At 29.8% G+C, this 26,030-nt stretch overlaps 1 protein-coding gene across 1 annotated transcript; it reads left to right on the top strand.

The window, feature by feature from the left end:
- Positions 1–16,781: 16,781 nt before the first annotated feature.
- Positions 16,782–19,774, top strand: LOC112765876 (protein VERNALIZATION 3). The gene is made up of 4 exons (XM_025811739.2): positions 16,782–16,970; positions 17,083–17,144; positions 19,006–19,046; positions 19,338–19,774. Exons 1-4 carry the CDS (start codon positions 16,782–16,784, stop codon positions 19,565–19,567), a joined length of 522 nt encoding a protein of 173 aa, XP_025667524.1. The 3' UTR covers positions 19,568–19,774.
- The last annotated feature ends 6,256 nt before the right edge of the window (positions 19,775–26,030 follow it).

Below are 26,030 nucleotides of genomic sequence, written 5' to 3' on the forward strand. Positions count from 1 at the left end.
TTCACGTATTCTATTATAGTAATTCTCTAATCCCCATAGTGAGAACTAGTGAGGACGATGTTCTCACTCCCCTACATGTCTTTTCTTTTTCAGGTCTTAGGCAACGAAGTTCGGGAGAGCTTATTTTATTTCTTTTCTGTTTAAACGAAGCTTTATGTTGCATTAGTTACTTTTTTCCTCGCCTTTACCTTTACAAGTTTTTATAAGAGGGATAGGAATTTAATTATGTAATGCTTGTAAATTAATATGTATATATAGGTATTCTTTGTGAGTATTGTAAGTTGTATTGCATATATGGATGTATGTTATCTATCAAAATAAAAAGTACGTTGGGCAGTTATAAAGTATTTAAAGTTTTAAATAGGCTTATATTTTAGTATTAAATACTCTAAGAGTCGTCGTAACACCAATAATCAGAGTCGCGCAGTCGGAAGCGTAAGCTTTGATAGTTAGGGTGTTACATTGCCTACCCTCTTCTTCATGTGCTTCGTATGGTGAATTCGGAAGAAAAGCCGGTAATAGAGTTTATTTATGAAAAAATAAAAAATGCAAAGAAAAAAATATGAGATGCATTTCAAGGATTTGAAACAAGGTAAATTACATAATTATTATTTTTAATTTTATTAATGCATGAATAATATTTTTTATTTTGTAACTAATTTATTAATTTTTTTATGTTTTAGTTACATACCTATTTGAAATATTATTGATGCAAGATGGGACAACTAACTTCATAGGTCATTGCATGTAGCATACTATTATTTGAATCCTCAAATTCATTATAGTTTTGGTTTTAAAGTTGCTTATTGGTTGAAGAAACAATTTTATGCTTGTATGAAAAGGATGACAAAAAATCCAGATCTAATTACTAAGATGGATGTTCAACTTGAAGATTTTAAGACCCAAAAAGAGTTTTTTGATAGTAAAGTAGCTCAGAATTTAATTTCTACTAAAACTACGGTTCAATAGTGAAATTCTTATGGGGATCAGCATCCAAAACTTCAACAATTTGCAATTCGTGTCTTGAATTTGACATGTAGTTTATCTGAATGTGAACGCAATTAAAGCACCTTTGATATGGTTAGTATTTAAATATAATTTGTATTTTTTTCTATAAATTTGGTTGTTAATTCTTTAATTTCTATCTTATTGTTTGATTAATGTCTTTTATATACTTTTGAAAGGTTGACACAAAAAGGAAAAACGGTTTGAAGGCTAAAATCATGAATGATGTGTTTGTGATGACGAATTTAAGATTGGCAAAGAAAAAATAAATTAGAAAAAGTCTTGATTATGACTATAGTCTTGATGAGTTAGACTCTAATGAATAATGGATTTTCGCTGATGAGGATGGAGAAGATGAAGATTTGGATGCTCTAATTTCATATTCTGATTTGAATGATGGAGCAAATGGTAATAAAGTTGTTGGTGCTTCTAAGGATCCTTTAGCAATTCCTTATCTTGTGATGATGAGTTTGAAGAATTTTTTCAAGGACTTTCTCATTTTACTTCTAATAATAAAGATGATAATGCGAAAGTATGTGAAACTCGTAAAGATTTTATGAATTAAAGTTGTTAATTTATATTTTGTGATGGTGAGTTGTGAATTTATATTTTAATGTGAGTTGAGTTATGAATTTGTGTTATGAATTATAACTTTTAACTTGTTATGGTATATATTAGTTATAATCTTTTAGATAATTTAATTTATTTGAGATTTATTTTATTATTTGTGAAATTAATTTTTGCTATCAAATTTTTCATAATTTATATATTTTATAACTCACGTTTATATTTCGTCTTATGATTTAATGAATTACGATTTTAAATTAAATTAATAAATCGAGGTAAAAACTACGAATTTAGTACCTTATTCTCACCTAATACGAAAAACTATTTTTTGCTAATGGTGAGAAAGTGAATCCCATCCTCCCTGACAAACACTTCTCATTTCCATTTTTATGAATAACACCAAAAAAAATTCCATATCTAAATTTCAGCCAAAAAGTTATGTAGAGATTTTTATCAACTATATATCCACTAACAGATTCATTTATACGCACACCTTTTCAATTCTTAGGAAAGAGAGAATAAATAGAAAGACTCGGATAAATAGAAAATGTATATGAAGATACAATGAATTTGTACATTCCACATTGATTATATATTCTGTTACGATTTATTTGAGTGTCATGCTACATCATTATTTTTAATAATATACTATTTAAATATATAATAAATGAGTTAATGAGTTAATATCTGATTTATGTTTATAAATTAAAGCAATTTTTTATTCTCGAAACCATCAATGTTACCAATAAATTAATTAGTTCTTCAGATTTGACATTTGAGAATATGGTGTTTCAACCTCACATCTTGTGCGTGGTCTTGCAAGGATATTACCAGTGTTTATAAAAAAGATATTTTGGGAGAGAATTTCTTACTTTAACAATGCAACTCATAATTTGACATGTGTGAAGGTTTTTTTAAATGACAATACATTTTTGTACTTCACATGTATATCCGATCCTTAGAAGAAGATAAAGTTTATTTTTAAGGAGGGAAAATGAAAAGAAAAGAATAAAGTATAAACTATCCTGGCCAATAGTCCAATACAGTTAGATTTAGAGAAATAAAGAACTTTCAGAAAACGATCTTGAATTATTGAACGGAATTATATACCCATCCTCGCCATAAGTTGGCACGGTGAATATTCCATTCCTTCTTTGGCAATAGGAAAAAAGGATAAATATTAGATATGGGTGCAGTTACTCCTAGCGTATTTATTACAGATAAGGAAAATCTATTGCCTATTGCCTATTGGTAGTTTGGTACTATATTACACATGTAGAAATTATAATTTGAAAGCATATAAATTATAAAATACCATATATTACAACAGAATTTTTTCCACTTCTTAAAATTTTACTATTGACCTGCCAATGATATTTTTTCAGTTTTATTGGAGTTTGGTGTATTTTACTATAGTATAACTTCACCTTTTACAAATTTAATTCTCAGATATATTAAAGACATTTGTTTATATATATAGTTTTTACTTATGATGTACGGACACAGGACACGATACAAAATATACCGATACACAAATTTTAAAATTTTAAAAGACATAAAAACACGTATATATAAAAAGTATGATATATTTTAAAAAAAATTGTAATAATATTTTAATATTTTATTAATATTAAAATATAAATTAATTTTTTAATTATTTTAATATCTTATATTAATTAAATATTTTTTAATAAATAATAATATATACTATTTTTAATTTATTTCAAAAATATATATTAAGAATAAGGTTGAACATACTGACACGTGATAATATTTAAATGTGTCGTCCAAACGTGTCCGGATAAATTTTTTATTTTTTATTAAAATACGGTTGAACATGACATACACACGTATTGGACGAATATCGATAAATGTCGTATCCAAAATGTGTCCAACCCATAAATACAACTCAACGATGTGTCCGTGCTTTATAGATTTTTACAAATTTTATCTTCAAATCTTATCTCAACACAAATCATACTTTTTTTATTAAAAATTAGATCATTATATTTTTTTACAAATTTTATTATTATTTAAATCTAAGTCTAATTTATTAATTAAAATTATAAAAATATATATTAAAAAAATACCAACTTGTATTATAATAAATAACACACCATCTTTTTCTTATAAAAAAATAGCCATTTTTCTTCCGGATCTTGTATTACATAAGCAGAATATAACTACTACCAAATAAACTTTAAAATAAACACACACACACATAAATGCATATTAAGAAGGAGAGGAACAAAAATCACAATAATACATGTATCTTCATTGTAGTACTTCACTTAAAATGATATATAATGAAGAAGATCCTATTTATAGAACTCAATAACGAGATGATAATACCAAATATATAAATCGTGGTGGTTTAGTAAAAATAAGTAAATAACATTTGTCCTCATGCAAAATATCATAGTAGTTAGTCACTTGATCAATCTGTACCTATTTTTTCCATGAATTTTCCAGCAAAATGTGCCTTAATAATAATAAAAGAAAACTTAATGTGGATATATATTAATCATGATTATCAACTTGAATAATAAGTACTTCCGAAAACTTTAGAACTAATAACAAATTAAATACTAATAAAGAGATGATAATATAGTGAATAAATACTCTCTTCCATCGTTAATTATTTATTTAAAACACGTCTACCCATTTCAAAAATCTCTAAATAGCTTAAATCATCTGAAAATTTGGTCTAAGAAATTAAGAGATCTTTATAATCAATTACCAAACGATAATTTATTAACATGTCAAATATGAATAACATGAAAATGATTTTTTAAAATAGAAATAAATAATTTTTTAAAAAAATAATTATATTACATATATATCAAAATTAATCACTAATATAAAAATATATATTAAAATATAAAATATATATTAAAAATAAATTAAATAATAAATATTTATATATAAATGTATAATAATTAGTTTTGATAACCACTCTACTACACAAATAGTATTTTGACTATTTTCTTTAAAGAAAACACTCTCTCTCTCTTCTCCAATTCCCACCACCATTGGTTCCTCTCTCACTCTTATCTCTTTTCTCATCCACCAATAATCCAATCCCAACAAAGAAAACATCTCAAATAACAAGAACATGAAGAAGATAATAACACCCATAAACCACCGCCATTGGTATACCATTTTCACCATGATGCGCCGCCAACATGCGTCGTTGTTGGATGAAAATTATTGAAATCCAAGACAAGACAACCTCTGTTCTTGTTCTTGTTCTTTATTTTTCTTTAACTTATTTTAACCCTTCATGTCTTAATCACTTTTTCTTCCAACAAATACGGCCACTACCCCTTATCCTTCGTCCTAATCTTTCTCTAATTTTTCGCCAAAGTTGCTTCCTTTTCTGTTTCCTGTGGCTGAATTTGTTATACCTTCCCCTAAAATCCACTACAGCTTCTTGCTTCAAACCCCTTTAACCTATCAATTTTAAGTTTTTAACTATTAAATAGCTGTCATTAAATTGATCAAATCCTTGTGTATCTCTTAAAGAAACAAAAATGAAAATAACAATTAAATTGACACAATCCACACTATACGAAGGGTCAACCAATGCAACACAACCTGCAAAAATAAAATTTGTAATTTACGCCTTGTTTGTGATGCACCATTGGTGGAGAGGGGTGCGAGGAATGAAGGTGGCGGTGCTGGGGTGGGGGAAAGAATGGGGGGAGAGATAGAGAGGTAGCGGTGTTTATGGATTTCAATTTGCTTATCGGTGGTATTTATCCGAATCTAATTCGTAAGACTATCGGATCGGATGAGATTTCATCCGCACACTATGAGATCCCATCCCCACACTAATAGGATCGAATTACAGATTTTATATAGATATTCGTATATTAGATTCGTATTTTTTGCATATCTGAAAAAATAAATAAATAAATAAATATTCTTTTTATATTTTATTTAAATTAATAATTATTATATATGTTGTATTATTTTATTTTTATTATTTAAAAAAATATATATTTAAATTTATTTTAAAAGTAAATATGTTAAAAAAAAAAGTAGAAAAGAGATTTTATTGATTTTTTTAAATAAAAATAAGCTTTTAAAAAATATTTTTATATTTTGCGGATATATTTGATATCTGATCCGATCCAATCCTATCCGCAAATGTGCGGATTGAATCCAAACTAAAAAAAATTGCGGATATTAAATTTGATTCAACAATTTTAGTTCGGATCTTATCAAAATTTTGGCAATATTTGATTCGATTTGATCTGGATTTACTCTTATATTAAGGGATTTATTAATCTATTTATAAAAGAGTAGTATTACAGATTAAATTTTTTTTTTGAATTGAATCTAACTAAGTTAAATAATAAAATTTAAAATAATATTAACTATATCTTATTTTTATTATGTTAGACTAATTTATTTAGATTTAATTAATAAAAAAATTAAATATATAATATTATTCTTTTTAAAAATTGTCTCACAAAATCATAATTTAAAAAGACGTTTTGTCTTTTTAAATATAATTATTATGTCATAAAATTTTGTATTTAAAAATTTAAATTATTTTTTTAAGTTAACAGTAATTAAATTTTAAATTTTTGGGCATAAAAATTTTAATAAAAATAAACTAGAAAAATAATATTTAAAAATTCGTATCATTAACAAAAATTACCTTAAAAAATATGAAAGATAAATAAATTTTTGAATAATTTAAAATATAATAAAAATAACTTATAAAATCATAATTTTTTTATGATTGACAAACAAAATTTTTAGTTAGTAATTAATTTGTCAATTTGATTCAAAATTTTGTAAAAATATGTTAGATCATTATTTAGAATGTATATAAAAATTGAAATAAAATTTTATCTCCGGAGGTTTTTTAACATTTTTTTAGAAAAAGGATAAAGTATTAAATTGGTCATCTATGTTTAGGCGTAATTTTGTTTTGGTCTTTAAAATTTAAAGTGTTCTATTTAAATCTAAAAAAGTTTTATTTAGCTTCAATTTAGTCCCACCGTGAGGTCAAAATTAAATAATTAACAAAATGTCCTACATGGCAGCAGTATAAGAACAAGATCAATAATTTGAAGAATAAATACAAGCTCCAGAGACACAAAATCAATCGTGGATACATCAATACATTTATTTATAATTTTTTTTACAATTTAAATGAAACATTTTCTATAAAACTAAGGAGAAAGATAAATAAATGTATTAATGCATCCACGGTTGATTTTGTGCTTTGCAGCTTGTATTTGTTCTCCAGATCTTGTTCTTGTACTGCTGTAATGTAGGACATTTCGTTAATTATTTAACTTTGACCTCATGGTGAGACTAAATTGAAGCTAAATGAAACTTTTTTGAATTCAAATATGACACTTTAAACCTTAAGAACCAAAATAAAATTACGTCCAAACGTATGGACCAATTTAATACTTTACCCTTAGAAAAATTGATCATTCACAAAAAATATTTCATTTGATGTGAAATCACTAAATTCTATAGATAAAAATATTTTATTTTTTTAATAATAATTATAAAATATTACATTAAAATCTTATTTTTAAAAGTCTTTGTTGAGAACATATATTTAATATTTAATTATTTTTATTTTATTTTTAAATATTTTAGAAACTTATTTATCCTTCGTATTGATATAAATATTTGGATATCATTTTTATAATTTATCTTTTTAATAATATAGCATAATAAAATATTATTTATTTCAAAAGTTTAAATTTATAAAAAAGACAATCTTAATAAATATTAATTTGTCTATAATTATCAGTTAAGTTTGATTCAGGTTCTAGCAATATTCTTATTGGAATTCACACGAAAACAAAGTAAAAGTTTTCTTCTTGTTTGGATTTCGCTATTTTTTATATGTATTAAAAATTAGAAATTTTAATTTAATATTAAAGAAACTAAATATCTTTATACTTAATTTTTAAATTATTAAGATAACTTTTTATGATTAATCATAAAAAAATAAAATACTCTTTTAGAATAAAAATGATTTAATTATACTAAAAATTGTAAATTTTAACTTTTAAAATAGAGTAAAATACTTCTATAATTAATTTTTTAAAGAGCAAAATAACATTTGAACGGTAATTCGTAAAAGATCTAAAATATTATTATAAGACTAAGTGTTAGTTTGGATTAATTTATTTGAGTGAAAAAAAATATAAAAAATAAAGTATTTTTATTAAGTTCTAATAATATTTAGATACATCTTTTAAGAAAAGTATTTTTATTAAAAAAATAAATAAAGCAAATTATTATTTTTTAAACGTCAACAATGCATTGCTTTAAAAAAAAGCAGAAATAAAAGATATTTTAAATATTTAAAAATGTCTTTTAAAAAGTCTATCAAGATGTGAAATAATTTTTGTTTATTAAAAAATATTTAAGAATATAAAATAATAAATTTATTTTGTTCAAAAGTCAATTCAAAGTGATCATAATTCATAGTGTTTGATTGTATTAGAAATTATTCAAAATCTGAATTAGATTTTAAAATACTAAAATATTCTTTCACTTTATTTTAAAATAATAAAGTATCCTTTTTAAAATTCAATAAAAATAACCTTTTATAATTAATTTTAAAATATCTAAAAAACGTTTTGGGTTTAAGATTGGTTAATTGTGATAGAAATTAAAATTTGAACTTAATCATGAAAAGACTAAAGTTCTGAAAAAGTTTATTTTAAGAGGCTAAAATATATTCTTTTCATAAATTTTAAAATACTAAAATACCCTTTAGTTCATTTTTAAAGGGCTAAAATATGCTTTAGGTATTATTTTTAAAAATACTAAATAATTATTCTTATATTAGAAACTAAGACTTCAAATTTAATATTAAAAAGACAAAAATATACTTTTAGTTTATTTTTAAAGGATTCAAATAAGTTGTAGGATTAATCTTGCAAAAATTTAGATAGACTTTTAGAACTAAGGTTATCCTATTGCATTAAAATTTATAAATTTCAATTTTTAGGAAGACTAAAATATATTTGTAAAGGTCATTTTAAAGAGACTAAAATGTCATCTAGATTAATTTAAAAAGACCAAAATATATATACCATTATATAGGATTAAATAGGATTGTCTGATTATATTATAAATTAAAAAATTTGATTTTGATTTTGATTTTGAAATGACTAAGATACTCTATTGATTAGTTTTAAAACAGTAAAATAATATTTTAAGATTAATTCTAATAAAAAGAATCAAATACTGTAAAAATTAATAAAGCTAATTTTAAAAAATAAATAAATAAATAATAACTAAATAAAATAAAAGGTAATAAACAATCTTAGTTTATAACTTTAGGATTTTAATAGTTGAAAAAGAGAAGAATTATATACCTCTAATTGACAGATGGTTCATATTGAAGAGACTCACCTATAAATTGAGTTTTTCTTTAATTCATTTCAATCAAGTCATCCAGATAGAATAACATAATATTTTTTGAGTAGTTTTCTCCTATATATGTAGAGAGAAGTATATTCTTCTTTTTGTCAAGAGAGAGTGTTATTGTAGTCTCCTTGTGATAGAGAGAAGTTATAATTCTCAAAGAAAGTTATTCAATTGTTTCTATATTTTATATACAAATTTCTAATTTTTCATCTCTATATTTTGCTGTGTCATTTGTCTGGTACCTAACAGTTGTATCAAAGCCAAATGTTGCTAATTAATATATTTTTTTCCCGTTGCGAGTTACCGTCTAAAAAAATGGCAACAAAGTATGAAATTCCAAAATTCAGTGGGAGTAATTTTTTCATATGGAAATTGAAGATAAAAGACATTATGAAAAAAGACAATTGCGTGACAGCAATTGAAGGTAGACCCACTGGAATTACAGATGAAGAATAGAAGGAGATGGACAACAATACTGTTGCAAACTTACACTTGGTACTAGCTGATTCAGTTTTATCAAGTGTAGCAGAGAAAAAGACAGCAAAGAAAATTTGGGATGCTCTCACCAAATTATATGAAGTCAAGTCACTTCACAACAAGATATTCTTGAAGAGAAAACTTTATACTCTTCGAATGAGTGAGTCCACATCAGCAACGGATCACATCAACAATCTAAATATGCTATTTTTCTAACTCTCATCGTTGGAATATACCATAGCGAAAAACGAACATGCAGAGCTCTTACTTCAAAGTCTACCAGATTCATATGATCAGCTTATCATTAACTTAACTAATAATGTTTTGACTGATTATCTTTCTTTTGATGACATGGCTGCTACGGTTCTTGAAGAAGAATCTAGGCGCAAGAATAAGGAAGATAGATTAGGGAGCTCAAAACAAGCAGAGGCTTTGTTGATGACAAGAGAGAGATCAATGGAGCGTGGTTCCAATGGGAGTCAAAGTAGACCAAAGTCACAAAGTAAGAAGCAGGTCAAATGATACAATTGTGAAAAGAGATGACACTTCAAGAAAGATTGTTGGAATAAGAAGTATATAGGGAAGGTTCCAGAAGGATCAAGTTCTCAAGGATGTGTTACGAGTACCTCTGATGATAGAGAAATTCTATATGGCGAAGCAACAATTGGTTCTAAAGGCAGTAAACAGCTCACTGATGTTTGGATTGTTGATTCAGGAGCAACCTAGCACATGACTCCTCATCGCGATTGGTTTTGTACATATGAACCTATCTTTGAAGGATCGGTGTTTATGGGAAACGATCATGCCTTAGAAATTGTTGGAATGGGTACTGTCAAAATAAAAATGTTTGATGGTTCTATTCGTTCACTTCAAGGGGTAAGACACGTGAAAGGCTTGAAGAAGAATTTGTTATCGATTGGACAATTGGATGAACTTGGTTGTAAGACCCATATTGAAGGTGGGATCTTAAAAGTTGTTAAAGGAGCTCTTGTGGTAATAAAAGCAGAAAAGATTGCAGTAAATCTATACATGCTTGTGGGAGATACTTTACAAGAGGCAGAGGCATCAGTTGCTTTAGCAAGCCAAGAAGAAATGACGAGGACATGGCATCGCAAACTGGGCCACATGTCAGAACGAGGCTTGAAGATTCTAGTAGAACGTAATCTCATTCCCGGGCTCAAATCGGTAAACTTACCGTTTTGTAAGCATTGTGTTACAAGCAAACAACATAGATTGACGTTTGGTAGATCAACTGCTAGGAACAAGCATATATTGGAGTTGATTCATTCTTATGTGTGGGAATCGCCAGAGATGTCCTTAGGAGGAGCAAAATATCTTATATCATTTATTGATGATTACTCTAGGAGGCTATGGGTGTACCCGATCAAGAAGAAGTCAGACGTGTTTGCGATATTTAAAGAGTTCAAAGCAAATTTAGAACTTGAATCTGGAAAGAAGATCAAGTGTTTAAGGACAGATAATGGAGGATAATATATCGATGGTGATTTTCTAACATTTTGCAGCAAGCAGGTATTCAACGGCAATTCATAGTTGCATATACACCTCAACAAAAATAGTGTAGCAGAGCGAATGAATAGGACTCTCCTAGAAAGAGTACAAGCTATGTTGCAAACTACAGGTTTAGCCAAGTCTTTTTGGGCAGAAGCTGTTAAAACCGCCTGTTATGTGATAAATCGGTCACCATCAACTACAATTGGGTTGAAGACACCAATGGAGATGTGGCAAGGTAAGCCACCTAATTATTCTTCTTTACATATATTTGGTTGTCCTGTGTACGTGATGTACAATTCCCAGGAAAGAACAAAGCTGGACCAAAGTCTAGAAAATGTATATTCTTGGGTTATGCAGATGGAGTTAAGAGGTATCGCATGTGGGATCCCACTGCCCGCAAGGTAATTGTCAGTAGAGATGTGATATTTGCAGAAGATGAATTGCAAAAGGAACAAGAAAATGACAGCACTGTTAAAAAGATAACCACTGTTCAAATAGATGAAAAATGCAAAGAAGGTGATCTTTCTAAAGCAGAACCACAACACGAAGAACAAGAAGCAGAGGCTAATGACATAGAAGTTTGTCGATCCACTCGACAAAGAAGAACACCATCATGGCACTCAAATTATGTTTTGACAAACCATGATGCATATTGTCTTTTGACAGAAGATGGAGAGCCAACAACTTTTATAGAGGCTATGCGCAATCCAGATGATTCTATGTGGATGACAGCAATGCAAGAAAAAATTGAGGCATTACATAGGAACCATACCTGGAAACTTGTTGAACTTCCAGCAGGTCAGAAAGCCATTGGTAACAAATGGGTTTACAAGATCAAACGAGATAGTAATGATCAAGTGGAACGATATCATGCAAGGGAAATGTTTTCTCAAAAAGAAGATTTTGACTTCAATGAAATATTTTCAAGGGATATGCTCAGAAAGAAGGTGTTGACTTCAATGAAATATTTTCTCCAGTGGTGAGACTAACTACTATTAGAGTAGTTTTGGCTATGTGTGCTGTATTTGATTTACATCTAGAGCAATTAGATGTAAAGACTACTTTTCTTCATGGAGAACATGAAGAAGAGATATATATGCTCCAACCAGAAGGTTTTGAAGAACAAGAAAAAGAAACTTGGTTTGCAGGTTAACTAAATCTCTGTACGGTCTAAAGCAGGTGCCAAGGTGTTGGTACAAGAGATTTGATTCTTTCATTATTAGCCTTAGATACAACAGACTTAGTTCAGATCATTGTACCTATTACAAGAGGTCTGGTGATAATGATTTCATCATTCTGCTGTTATATGTGGATGACATGTTGGTGGTAGGTCCCAACAATGATCAAATCCAAGAATTGAAAGCACAGTTGGGTAGGGAGTTTGATATGAAAGACTTGGGACTAGCAAACAAGATTTTAGGGATGCAAATCCACCGAGACAAAAGGGATAGGAAGATTTGGCTATCGCAAAAGAATTATTTGAAGAAGATCTTGCAACGCTTCAATATGCAAGAATGTAAGCCAATCTCAACCCCACTTCCTATGAATTTCAAATTATCCTTAAGTATGTGCCCTAGTAGTGAAGCAGAGAGGATGGAAATGTCTCGAGTAACATATGCATCAGCGGTGGGAAGTCTTATGTATGCCATGATCTGTACAAGGCTAGATATTGCTCAAGCAGTTATGGTGGTAAGTTAGTTTATGGCAGATCCGGGTAAAGAGCATTGGAATATTGTTAAGAGGATCTTGAGATACATCAAAGGGACCTCGAATGTTGCATTATGTTTTGGAGGATCAGAATTCATTGTCAATGGATATGTCGACTCAGACTTTGCAGGTGATCTTGATAAACGAAAATCTACTACAGGCTATGTGTTTACACTTGCAGGAGGAGCTGTGAGCTGGCTATCTAAATTACAGACTGTTGTAGCTTTATCTACTACAGAAGCTGAATATATGGCAGCTACACAAGCATGCAAGGAAGCTATTTGGATCCAAAGGTTGATAGAAGAACTCGGGCACAAACAACAGAAGATTTCTGTGTATTGTGACAGTCAGAGTGCCTTGCACATTGCAAGAAATCCTGCCTTTTATTCAAGAACAAAACACATTGGAGTACAATATCACTTTGTTCGGGAAGTAGTAGAAGAAGGAAGTGTTGATATGCAGAAGATTCACACGAAAGATAACCTAGCAGATGCCATGACAAAACCAATCAACACAGAAAAGTTTGAATGGTGTAGATCCTCATACAGCCTATGAAATACATGAGCAACATGAATTTTGAAAATTTGTCAAAATTATCTTTAAGTGGGAGATTGTAAAAATTAGTAAAGCTAATTTTAGAAAATAGATAAATAAATAATAACTGAATAAAATGAAAGGTAATAAACAATCTTAGTTTATAACCTTAGGATTTTAATGGTTGAAAAAGAAAAGAATTATATACCTCTAATTGACAGATGGTTCATATTGAAAATACCAAGGTTGCGAGAACCGGACCGGTCATTGAACTGGTCAGGTGACAGGTTTAATGGTTCAACCGGGGTCCAACCGGGGTTGAACCGGTTTCATTAAATATATAATATAATTATTGAAAATTCAATATACAATTTTAAATATACAAATTCAATAAAAATTTCAATCCATCATGATCATGTTTAATTCTAGAAAAATAAAAAACTTAATATTGAACAACACTCTCATTCCTGTTTAATACAAGGGTATACTCTCATCATGATCCTCTGCAATATTCAATTCATAATCAAAAGAGGAAAGACAAGCAAATGGCTAAAAACAAAAACAATGAAGGAGAATCAAATTCGTAAACCACATTAAAATAAAGGAAATCTGTCATATGACTTGTAAACAATGGAAATCTGTCAATAATCAAATACCAAATAATCATTTACTAGCTTACTTCTTTATTTATGGATGAGAAACTCACTTCTCCTTTCTATTCATTGATCCTATTCAGACCTTCAAAATGTTACTCCTTATTGTCACACCAGCCATTAAATCTATCCGTTACAAACAATGACAATACTACAATAAATTACATAACTTAGTTAAAGAAACGATTTCTTCCCTAACCTAGCCACAACTATTAAAAATTCCAGCCAAAACTTGCCAGCTAGTTACTGAAAACTAACCATAGAAAGATACTAAGCAGGCACAGAGGGCGTGATCGCCTACAAGAACTGCTCCAGATTGCTCAATCACTTCTCAGCATTATCTTGTGGCTGTGGGTTACTTTGTGATTGTTCCATCTGTAACAATCAGAAAATCAAAGGCCAGAAAATAACTTCAGAAAACCATGAACAAATAAATAATTCAGCAACCAAAATCATGAAGCAGCAAACAAATTCAAATAACCTCAGCAAATCAAAAACCACAAAACCATGAAGCAGCAAACAAATTCAAATAACCTCAGAAAATCAAAACCCAAAACCTTAAAGCAGCAAACAAATTCAAATAACCTCAGCAAATCAAAAACCACAAAACTATGAAGCAGCAAACAAATTCAAATAACCTCAGCAAATCAAAAACCACAAAACCATGAAGCAGCAAAAAAATTCAAATAACCTCAGCAAATCAAAAACCACAAATCATGAAGCAGCAAGGAGGAATAATAGAACAAGTGAATAACAGAGTATCACCGGCGGCGAGTAACGGCGATGACGCAACAGGAGGCGAGCTCGGCGACGACGCAACAGGGGGCGAGTTCGGTGACGAAACAGGACGCGGTGGTGGTTGCCGTGCTCAACGCCGTCGCTGCTGTCGCTGCGGGATGCGGTGGCGATGGCGGTGGAACTGTGGGTGTGAACTGCTTTTTCAGTGATTCTTCTTCTCTTCTGGCTTCTGGAGTTCTGGGATCTGGGTGATTTCTGTGAACATTAGGGATTTAGGGCTTCGTTTACTCGTTTAGGCATTTAGCCCCTTTTTTCTTTTTCTTTTTTTTTTAAACTCCCAAAACGACGCCGTTTAGCATTTTTATTTTCAAACCAAAAACCGTAAAAAAATCGGACGATTCTTCTGGTTCACCGGTTAACCGCCGGTTCGACCAGTTTTTTGACCGGTTTTTTGCCAAATGCTTTCTGACCTTACCCGGACCGGCTAGGTGACCGATTCTCGGTTAATCCGGTTGAACCGGCTGGTCCGGTTCGGTTTTCAGAACCATGAAAAATACTCACCTATAAATTGAGCTTTTCTTTAATTCATTTCAATCAAGTCATCCAGATAGAATAACATAATATTTCTTTGAGTAGTTTTCTCCTATATATATAGAGAGAAGTATATTCTTCTTTTTGTCAAGAGAGAGTGTTATTGTAGTCTCCTTGTGATAGAGAGAAGTTATAATTCTCAAAGAAAGTTATTCAATTATTTTCATATTTTATACAAATTTTTTATTTTTTATCTTTATATTTTGTTGTATCATTTGTATGGTACCTAACAAATACCAATTCAGGATTAAGGTTGTTTAAACATATTAGAAATTAGATACTTTAATTTCGTCTTTAAAACGCTGAAATACCGTTTTGATTTTTTTAAATTGCGTAAACATTGATTTTTGCCCTTGAAACTTTTAAAAAGTTTCAAAAACTCTCTTTAATATTTAATTTGATTTATTTTTTTCTTAACATTTGAAATAAAATTCTATTTTATTCTTATCATCAAGTTTTCGATAATCAATAATTACTAAAAATATTATCCATTTTACTCCTGTAATTATCTCTAAAATGCATAATTTATGTCAAATATTAATACGTTCTTCATAAATAATTGATGTATTTTCTTTACGTAAATAATTAATTAACTCAATAATAATAATTAAGTATTTTGGAAGTTAAATATATATTATGAACCAAACACAGTTTTTTTCTAGAAATATTATAATAAATTGTGTGGAATTATTTTACTACTAAGCAAACTAAAATCTTACAATTCTTGATAATAAAATTCCCAAGAATAATATTTTCAAAATGTAACTCTTGAGAATATATTTTATAATTTAAAACAAACTCCACCAAAAATATGTAATAATGAACAAACAAAAGTGCACATTTATTTTTAGTATGTAATAATTATTATTATCAAAAAGTGGTCAACTCTCAGCTACTCTGAAAGAGAAGTAGTGCAATTAGAATTATAAGAAAACACAAGCATATTAAAAAAAATATTCATTTAATTTTGAGCAATGTTATTTGAATAATTAAACAACAACTATATTTTCTTGTTATTGAATGTGACAAACTGACAATAGCTTCCATCTTATTACTATCTACTCTTAGTATATATTATATAAGTTTAACTAAGAGACATGTTAAAGTTATTAATTAAAAAAAATTAAAAATATAAAATTTAAGTTTTTAATATATTTATTATATATTTATAAAAGAAAAATAAATAAATAAAAAACTACTTTTGTTTGTTCCACGCTTAAATTAAATGAAGAGAGAATAATAGAATATACATAATGGTCAAACCTTGAAAAGATCTGGCATTTTAACTTCCACTATATAGTATGTGTTTGTTTTATCCTCCGACAACTACTGTCCAACAAATTGCGCAGGAATTTAGTTTCCGATTCAAGCAAAGTTCATGCATGCATTCTTATAAATCTCAAATCGATGTCTCGTCCATGTCTCGCAACTTTTTAAGAGATATATGCTGGCTTTTCTTTTTATTTTCCCCTTAAATTTTCGCGTGTATATATATTGATGTACATACAGATATTTCCTTTCATAATTAAGTAGTAACACATTTAGGATATATAGCATTAATATTCATAGATAATAATGGACCCTCTTACTCTTGGAAGGTTGTTAGGAGATGTTGTTGATCCCTTTACAAGTTCTGTGTCTTTGAGGATTGCGTATAACAATAACTCAGAAGTAGTCAATTGTTCTGACTTCAAACCCTCCCAAATTACCAAACAACCAAGAGTTGATGTTGGTGGTGATGATTTTAGGACCTTTTACACTCTGGTACGTATCTCTATATATGCACTTCTTATCTTTGAAAAGATCATCTCTATTACTAATTTTAAGGTTACGTGTCATGATGATGATATATATATATATGTATATGTATATGCAGATTATGGTAGACCCTGATGCACCTAGTCCTACTAATCCCAATATGAGGGAGTATTTGCATTGGTATGTTATGGGTCACCATCTTATAACGTGGATGAATATGTAACATGTGTTCCTCTATTCCCTTCTTTACTGCTCTAAAAGTCGAATATGTTTACATGAAGGTTGGCTTAATTATCTAAATATCAAATAGTTTATTATTATTATTATTATTATTATTATTATTATTATTATTATTATTATTATTAAAAATATTAGAAGATTATCAAAATTTATTATTTTTTTATCAGTTAGTCATTAATATTTAAAAATATGGGATAAAGTATGTTTTTAGATTACTATATAATAAAAAAAATTAGAATAAAAAAATTAAATTGATAGTTAAATGATGACAAAAATAATAAATTTTGATTATTTTCTATTATTTGTTTATTATTAAAAAATTTTAAGATATTTGTCTATTAATTAAATTAAAATTAATTAATTTTTTTTAATTAATAGACAAATATCCTATTATTATTATAATAGCTAGAGAGAGTAACTCAATTATAAGAGAATAATAAATAGTATCTAAAGATGAGATTAACTGTGACTAATTAACATATAAGGTTAAGTGTCATACATAAAAAATTAAATAAGATATAAAAAATATATTTTACCAGTAAGTGGCGTAAAAATAATTATTAAAATTAGTATTAGTAGAATTTTTAAGTTATTTCTTCTTTATTAAATATATTACAAATATATTAAAAAAATTTAGGAAACCAATTACATAACAAGCTAATTAAGTTAACTCTTTTTTATTTTTTATTTTAAAATTTGAAAAATCAAGATAGTGGAGAGTTATTTCTATTATTATTATTTTTTGTAATAAACCTATTTTTTAACTAATTGGTTAAAATTGGTTTCATTTCTAATTAATTGTATTCTTTACTAAACAGCCTGCATTACTTAGCATCACACCAAACTAATTATTTGAACTTTGAAGTGATGACAATTAACATATCTATATATAGATCAGATACCATACCCTAACGTGTTCGTGTTCCGGTTCGTTTTCCTTTCTGTTTTTCGGATTTTGTTATTGTGGTGAACATTTAAGAAAAACTGAAAATGTTTAACAAATAGAGACTACAACAGAGATAAAATATTACAAAAGGCAAATATATATTTCAATTTTTGCACTTTTAAATTTATACAGTTATGTACTCTTTTTCTTTAATAGATTTTGTCCCACAAAATTTTATTAATAGAAGATTTTCAACGAGCCACGAGCTACGTAAGACTTATTTTATTTTTGTTGGAGTCTGCTTGTCGGTTGTTTTTGGTATCATTTTTTTTTATTTCTCGGTTAATTAGAGCATCTCCAATGAGACTGATTTTGAAGTTTGAGTTTTAAATATGACATATACATGAAGTAAAATAATTTTAAATTTTATTTTATATTAAAATAATAAATCTCATATTCAATCTCAATTACTATTTATAATATATAATTTTACAAATATCAATATAACATTTTGTAGAATTTAAAATAAAATACATATAAAACTAAATTGGAAATGCTCTTATAGTCCTTCTGTACGTTGAAACTTGTATTTCAACAGCTATATATCCAAAAAAGATATCATACCCTAACCGAAAAATCATTCTCTGTCCAAAAGCGTATATGATTCATGAGATATATTAACATAAAACTATATATTATATAACATTATTTACTACTTTATAAAAATAAAGATAGAAGTAAAAAATAACAGATGAATGTATAATTAACATCCAGAAGCAAAATAATAGAAACAATTTAGAGAATGTATATAGGTATGGATTGTGTTATAAATGATGAGGAACGAATGTATAAACTTTATATTTGTGAAAGATTTATATATTGATAGTTTGATACATCTCTTAAATGACTGCTCAGGTTGGTAATTAACATTCCAGGAACTACAGGGGCGAGCTTCGGTAAGCACATATATATACATAAGATTTATGTAAAATGTTAAAGTACAGTGTAGCATATTATATTCATCCATGTTATATATACATTAAAATTATCTATTAAAATTAGCTACTACAATATAGAATATATATAAAAGTATAAAATATATATTAAAATAAATTAAATTATAACTATATTTATATATAAATACATACTAGTTAATTTTATAATAATTAATTTAAATAATTGATTTTAATGTAAAAATAATATTTTTGTGTGATATTATATATGTTAAGTAAGAAAATATAATGCAGGGCAAGAGATAATGAAGTACGAGAGTCCAGAACCAACGGCAGGAATACATAGAATAGTGTTTGTGCTGTACAAGCAAATGGTGGGGAGGCAACTGATACACGCTCCGACGTGGCGTAACAACTTTAACACTCGCGACTTTGCTCAAGTTTACAATCTCGGATCTCCTGTTGCTGCTGTGTACTTCAATTGCCACCGGGAGAGTGGTTGTGGTGGAAGGAGAATGATCTAGCGTGAAAGTGATAGGATAATACTGATCCAATAGCATATAGCTAGGCAAATAAATTGATAAGTACTTCAATTTAATACATATGTATGTGTGTGTGTTTTTTTTTTTAAGAATCAGTAGCTAGATCTTGATATAAAAGAATACTTAAATAAGTGGGAAGTTGTCTGCTGGGCTTTCGTTAATTCCTCCTATATATGCAATGTATGCTTCTTAAGGATTGATATATAAATATGTATGACACGTTATTCATATGTTGATGCACGGTTATCAATTGTTGGCTACTTGTTGCTCTATCATCTAAATGTAAGGAGATAGCACATAAATAATAATATTGTATGTTAGATGTGTTGTAATTAGGAGTACAGAATTTTATTAAAAGAATTTACTTATTAAAAGAATTTTATTAAAAAAGCAAAAATAATTTACTTATAGTTTAAAATTAAAAGTAATTTCCAAAGCATATGAGAGTCACTACATCAACCCCGTCCGCGACACAATCAGAGAAAAAGATTGACAGAATAGTGTTTCAATAAAAATATGAGAGTAAGTACTCCTGATACTCTATAATCTATCTATGTCTAATGTAAGGCGGGATAAAGTTAGACAGCCTCATATTGAAAAAGATCCACGGATTTGTATCTCCAATTGGAGAGTGAATCATTTACAATTTTTGTGGATAATTTACCTGACAATGTTTCGAATAATGAATTGTTTCATATGTTCAAGTGGACAGGAAGGATAAATGACATCTATTTGGCACGTAAAGAGAAGTATGACTGGATCCATCTGTTTGCTTTTATCAGGTATACTACAAAAGGAGGTGCATTAAAGGCCATCAAGGAGATGAATGGAATGCGATTAAGGAGCAAAGAGATCTTTGTGGGTGAGGCTAAGTACAGGAGGAGGATTGATGTCCGGGGAAAAATCACTACACACGATGAAGATGTCAGGGAGTTTCCTGATGGAAAACAAGAAAAAATCAAAGAAAAGAATATTGAGGTGAACGAGAAAGAGAGAGTTTTCTTGGAACACCATAGAAGTGAAGAACTAGAAATTCAGAGGGAACCGTTGGAGGTGGGATGAGATCCAGTGGTAATGATGCCACATGGACTACGGGAGGCAGAGCATGACAAGGATAGAAAGGTATTTGCTGTTGAGGATTTGGATGAGTGGCATGAGGATTTTTTGAAAACGCGAATAAATAATCCTTTGATGTATCCGGCAGTTATGGTGAGTGCGAAATCTATAGAATCTCAAACAATCAGCAACGAAGCAATCTCTGAAAGAACAGAGACTTGGGAATACGGGGATAAACGGAAAGAAGGGGTTGATCTGGTGTTGAACAAAAGTTTAGTTGGGGCTGAGTTGAAGCATATAAGGCCCAATATGTTAGTGGGGTATGGCGGTGAAGTGGCTGTGTGGTGCGACGGAGAGTAAGTCATTATGCGTTTTAAAAGGGCCTCCTTGCTGGCTGCTGCGGGCGACGGTGATGAGAGGGGCGTGGCTAGTCATGGAGTTTGCGGGGTTGATGCCACGGTGAATAGCGCCGACGAGGCAGATCTGGGAGCAATGTTGAAGTCACCTGCTAGAGGCGGAGGTGATAATGTCCGCGCTGAACTTGATGGCGTGGAGGCCAGGGAGGAGCGTGAAGCCCCTTATACACCCGACGAGCAGAATCAAGCCGGAAAAGAGATTGGCGGAGGTGCGGAGAATTGTTCGAACAGTACAGCGGAAAAAAACATTCCACCAGGTGTAGTTAATGAGATCCACGCTAGTTTGGACGAGAGTGGTAAGCAGCATGTTGGCATATGTCTGATGAGGGGTGATGCAGTGCAAGATTCAGATTTAGAGGATGAGAATACAATGGTGCAGGAAATTGAGTTGGATGATGAAAGGGCTGTAAGGAACTTGGAAGATTCGGAGAACTCAGAGCAGGATGCAGACGGTAAAACTAATCAAGATGAACACGGAGGAAGTTGGGATAAAGATATGGCTGAAAATAGGGTTGCTTGGAATTTGGCTGTCGAATCAGGAGCTGTTTTATATGACGAGGATGAGGACATTATGGCTATTCTCCAAGCTCAAAATGAAGTATTAGAACAAAAAAGAAGGCAAGCAAAACAGAAAGAGAAAGCAAGAAGGTGCCGCCCTAAAAACCGAAATAAGGTGTGTAATAAAGTTTTTAAATGATTTTAGTTTGTGGAATATGAGGGATTTAGGGGGTGTTGGAAAGTGAAAAATGGTAAAAAATTTAAGAGTAAAAATAATGTGAATATATTAAGATTGATAGAGACAAAGAATGAGGTGATTTCTAAGTTTGATGTAGTGCAATTTTGGGGTAATGATGCGGTGAGTTTGGAATTTGTGGGATCGGAAGGTGCTTCTGGAGGTTTATTAATAATGTGGGATGTTATGATATTTAAGTTGAGTAATTGTTACAAAGGGGAGAGATGGTTGTGTATAGAAGGGGAATTGACAAACAATAATTTTATTTGTGCTGTTTGCTTGGTATATGGTGCGCATACAAGGGAAGAGAAGCTTGCTGTGTGAGAAGAGTTGAGTTTTTTATCGGAAATATGCCAGGTTCATCTTTGCTATATGGGTGTCTTTAATGAGGTTGTGCAGTTGGAAGAAAGAAAAGGTGCTAGTGTGTTAACAGTTTTATCGAACTTGTGGATATAGAACTGAATGATCGTAAGTTTACGTGGTTCAGGGAGTCAATCGTGCAGTCAAATTAATAGAATATTGGTGAGTTTGGTTTCATTGTTATCATTTGGAGCACTTGGTTGAAAATGAATGACAAAATTTTCAGGAATCAATAATCAGGTGTTGCAGAAGTAGTTAACAGGTCGTTAAGAGTTACAAAGAGTGGAATGATATTTGATCTTTTGGGTTGTTGATGGCTTTTGTCGAAGATGATTAGAAATTAGTTTATTTTATTTGTTTAGTACGTTTCTGTTGAGACGTTGATGCTCCACCTTACTGTGTTGAGCTTTTTATTTCAAAAAAAAAAAAGAATTTTATTATTTATGTACTTACTTAGCTTCCCACCCTTACTATTTAAATAGTGTTTTGTATCTAAATAGTAACGTCTAGCTAATTTAATCTCTTTATAATTAATTTGAGTTGATCAAAGTGTTAGTTTATTTATCTGTTTAAATAAATGTTAGGAGTTTGAATCTCTTCTTGTGCATGCAGTAATTAATTGATTAACGACAAATTCTTAAATAAAACTTAAATTTACAGTAAATTAGCTCTTAATTTGTCGGACTTGAAAATACCGTAAACAACAAATAAAATTTAATCTCTTCATCAATTTTTTAATTGTGCACACAGAAGTTTTGGCATCAAGTATGTGGTTAATCAAAAGTGCAGTACGAGCAAATAAAGGTTAAAATAAAAAGTCAATTGAATTAAGAAACATAAATTATATTGCAATATAGAAATTAAAATAATCGAATAATGCGCTAAAGAATATCAATACAAGGTTATTCTATCATTCTACCTAACGGAAGCTTTCTCTACCGCCAAGCGCCAGTGTTCACACAGCATCCATACAAAGCGAAAAGAAAAAAACAGGAAGAGAGAGGAGAAGCGAATTAAATTAATTCTTATAAGGGTGTGTAAAAGAGAACATAGAAATTAAATTATAAAGGTAATTAGACTTTTAGAATTAATGGTTAAAGGATATTTTAATACTTTAAGCATAAACGTACAAGGGCATTTCTGTTTTTTTTTTTAAATTGATGTTAAAAAAGTATTTTAGTATCTTAAAAGAATTCTGTGAATATTTTAGTTATTTTTTAATTAAATTTAAATTTTTAAATTCGATTAAACATCCTAAATTTGAAGAGAATTCTAATGTTGGTTTGGATTGATTTATTTGAGTGAAAAATATTTTTATTAAAAATAAATTTTAAACATATTTAGATAAATCTTTTTTTAAAGAATATTTTTATTAAGAAAATAAATTATTTATGTTTTTTAAAAGTCAACAATACCTTGCTTTTAAATACTATAAGAAAAATGTTGAGTACTGTTGAATTTTTTGTCAGAAAAACAACAAAATCCGACAATAATTTAAGTTATCGTTGGATTTACCATCGGAAAGAATCAGAAGGTATAAACCTTGCCAGTAAATATTTACTATCGGATTTTTTTCATATGACAGTAATTACCGACGGATTACCTGCTCAAAAAATCATGTTGGCGCCACAATATATTGTTTCCCACACTATTACCGTCGGATTATTCTCTCGGTAAATCCAACGGTAATGTCAATTTTTTTTAAGAAAAAAATTGTGAAATAAATGGTCAATTTTAATTTTTATTTAAATTTATTTTTCACCCAATTAATGGTCAATTTATAAATAATAGAAACCTATTATTTAAAATAAATTAAAAGTCAAGTAAATCAAATAAATACAATGAAAAATAAAACGAAGCACTAATCACTAAAGATCTAAGTAGTTCTCCTCTTCGTTCCCGTGGCCCTAATGAGGCAGCGCAGAAGGTGGTGATGTCTGTGTGCCACTAGCAAGACCACTGCCACTAGCAGGGATGATACCAGCGGCGCGCATTTGAGTCCAGTACACCTCCATCTGAGCCTCCATCCGCTGAAGTCGCTCCAGCTGCTCCCTCCACTACAGCCTGAGGTCATCCACGTCTATCACGCATGTGAGGATCTCCTGATACCTCTCCCAATAATCGTTCAGCTCCTGAGCCTGCTGGTGAAGGCTGTGGGTGAGCTCCTGCACCTGCAGCCTCAAGTCCACGCCTTCCTCAGGCTCGACGGCTCGACTAGTGGCAGAGCACTACAAGAAAGTCGCTGAGTACTATCAGATTTACTAGCAGATTTTCTACATAAATCTAACAGTAACACATTTACCATCGGATTCAGCGGCGAAATAAATGCGACGGGATAAACATCGCCGGAAAATACTTTCCGGATGATTCTTAGAGGCTGACGCTAAGTTCCATTGAATTTAGTGATAGAATATATAACACAATCCGTTGGAAGTTACCGTTGGATGACGTTGGCGCCATGTTATAAGTATCCACGCCATTTTACCATCAGATTAATCAGACGGACATGCTGACGGAAAGTTTTTGGAGATTTTTTTAAAAATAATAATTTTTCGTCCATTTTTACCGTAACCTGATAACAAGCATAATTGAAACAGTGCTTTAAATATGAAGTGAAATATCAAGCATACAACGTAAAATTACAAAATGATAATAATTGATATATCTGAAACAATGTTAATTACAATACATTCTTCTCAAAATTTGGTAAAGAAATATACATATCATAGAATTATATTTACATTAACTCTATTCAGATTCATCATCTTCTTCCTCTGGTTTACCATCATTGTCTTCTACGGTAGTTTTCTGATTATCAAACTCGTCTTTCTCTTCTTCGTCCACGTCGACCTCGTCTTCTTCTTGAAGATCGTCATCCTGTTGTGGTAGTGCGTCATGATGTAACCCAAAGTCAATGATATCATCATTCATGGATGTTGAGATAAGGATAATCGGCTCATTGGTATCAATCACCATTTTCAAAAGAGTTGGGTCATCAATCTGGTAAGGTTCTTGAACCTCTGTCCTATCATCAGACTCGATATGACAAACCCTTGTAACTCCACAATTTTTTAGCAAACAAGGGTTTCGAGAAAGCGTCTCTACGTGACCTTCTCCCACTTCCGTTCGAAAATGCTATCCTAGAAAAAGTAAGTCCAACATAAAACTTAAACAATTGATTATAGTTAGAGATAGAAAACCTACCTAAATCATGGATGCACAGAATACAGAAGAAGTGAAATCCAATTAATCTCAGAGAAATACCACCGTCATAATAAAAAAAAAACTTTGTAAACTTACAAGGTGAAACTAATTAAGTCAACAAACTACACAAAGTCATCCACCAACAATGTCGAACACTCTTAATCTCACCCTACTAAACCTACATTAATAACTTAATTATAATTTCTATTTATATTAAATTAACATAAGAAATCCTAATCACAAACTTCATTACTCTATTTTAATCAATTATTTGATGATAAAATTCCTAAACAAAACTGTATACTCACAAAAAAAAACCCTGAAAAAACTAAAAAACACAAATCAAACCTTAACCACTAACTCCGTTACCATAATTTTATCAATAATTTGGTAAAATACCTAACAAAGCCTTAAAGTCACAAAAAAATCTGAAAAATAGTCAAGGAACTATACCAAATCCTAATTACAAACTTCATTACACTAATTTAATCAATATTTTCATAAACTATTTAACAAAAAACTCTAAACCCACATAAAAATCTTAATGAAATTAAAAATCTATGCAAAAATTACCTTTCTTGGTGGCTACAGGATGCTGGAGGTGTGGTAGTACCAGTAGTGACGACGACTCCAACGGCGATGGCCACCAAGAATAGCGGCGGCGTTTCCAACCTTT

This window comes from Arachis hypogaea, chromosome 17, assembly GCF_003086295.3.
Source record: "Arachis hypogaea cultivar Tifrunner chromosome 17, arahy.Tifrunner.gnm2.J5K5, whole genome shotgun sequence".
Classification (NCBI taxonomy): Eukaryota; Viridiplantae; Streptophyta; class Magnoliopsida; order Fabales; family Fabaceae; genus Arachis; species Arachis hypogaea.

Coding starts and splice junctions, on each gene's coding strand:
- LOC112765876 (XM_025811739.2), top strand. CDS start 16,782: ATGGACCCTCTTACTCTTGGAAGGTTGTTAGGAGATGTTGTTGATCCC. Junction 16,971..17,082: donor TTAGGACCTTTTACACTCTG/GTACGTATCTCT, acceptor ATGTATATGCAG/ATTATGGTAGACCCTGATGC. Junction 19,047..19,337: donor AACTACAGGGGCGAGCTTCG/GTAAGCACATAT, acceptor AATATAATGCAG/GGCAAGAGATAATGAAGTAC.